The sequence below is a fragment of the Pteropus vampyrus genome, unplaced genomic scaffold, assembly GCF_000151845.1.
Source record: "Pteropus vampyrus isolate Shadow unplaced genomic scaffold, Pvam_2.0 Scaffold7, whole genome shotgun sequence".
Lineage (NCBI taxonomy): Eukaryota > Metazoa > Chordata > Mammalia > Chiroptera > Pteropodidae > Pteropus > Pteropus vampyrus.
In genome coordinates, this window is record NW_011888788.1 from 1831003 (window position 1) to 1831871 (window position 869).

The 869-nt window shown below is 64.6% G+C and overlaps 1 protein-coding gene across 1 annotated transcript in view; it reads right to left on the reverse strand.

Moving 5' to 3' along the window:
* Nucleotides 1-530: 530 nt before the first annotated feature.
* Nucleotides 531-869, reverse strand: part of ADRA1D (adrenoceptor alpha 1D) — a gene marked incomplete at its 5' end in the record, with an annotated part of 22856 nt that continues 22517 nt past the window's right edge. The window contains one exon of the mRNA XM_011371074.1: nt 531-865. Coding sequence (XP_011369376.1) covers nt 531-865 — 335 coding nt within the window. The remainder of the gene's footprint in view (nt 866-869) is intronic.

The window sequence follows — 869 nt, forward strand, 5'->3', positions numbered from 1 at the left end:
GTCATCCAATCTGCCACCAAAGCTTGTGGGTGGCCGTGGCAGGTCTTCACGGTTCCTCCAGCCGGCAGTAAGGAGAAATTGTGTTGAGAAGCCCTGGTCCCAAAGACTTTTTCCTAGAGAGGCATTAGGGCAGCCATGCACGGCCTCCGGGCCCCTTTCTCTCCAAGAGAAGGAGCAGGCCTCCCTAGCCATATCTGGGGGCTGTTAACCCAGGGTTCAGGGCATGGATGGGGCAGTGTTTTTCCAACAAGGACTGGGAACAAATGGCCCCACGGAGTCCTCAGCCCTCCCTCGGAAAGGTGTAGCTTGGGGCATCTGTGTCCAGGACGGGGCACATAACTCCACCCTTTCAGGGCGCCACCCCGCCTCAGTTCCTCGGGGCTGCCAGAGAGCAGCCGCTCTGATCAATTTTCCGGTCCCTGATCCGCAAGGGCCTCTTGAACAAAGCCAGCCTCCCTTTCCCACGTCCTCACCCTCGCCCCACCTTAACCCCCTTCCCCAGCACGCCCCCTAGCCCAGCTCGTGGGTCCTTAAATATCCGTCTCTCGGAGGTTGCTGTAGTCTGTCAGTTCATAGGCTTGGCAGGTGGCGCCCTCGGCCACGTCCTGGGAGACGCCTAGGGACACAGCCTCGACCTCCGAGCGCAGGGCGCACGCGGCCTCTGCGCGTTGCGGGTTCCCGGCGCGGATCTTGTGCGACAGGCTGGAGACCTTGGCACGCAGCTGGGTGGTGGGTCTTCGGAACGGCCCGAGCAGCCTCCACTCGCGGAAGGCGCAGGGCGGCTTTCGGCGGCCGGCGACGGGAGCCTGCACCTCGGGCGTGCCTGGGGCCGAGGGCGCGGTGAGGGCCAGGGGGACCCCCGGGGGCGC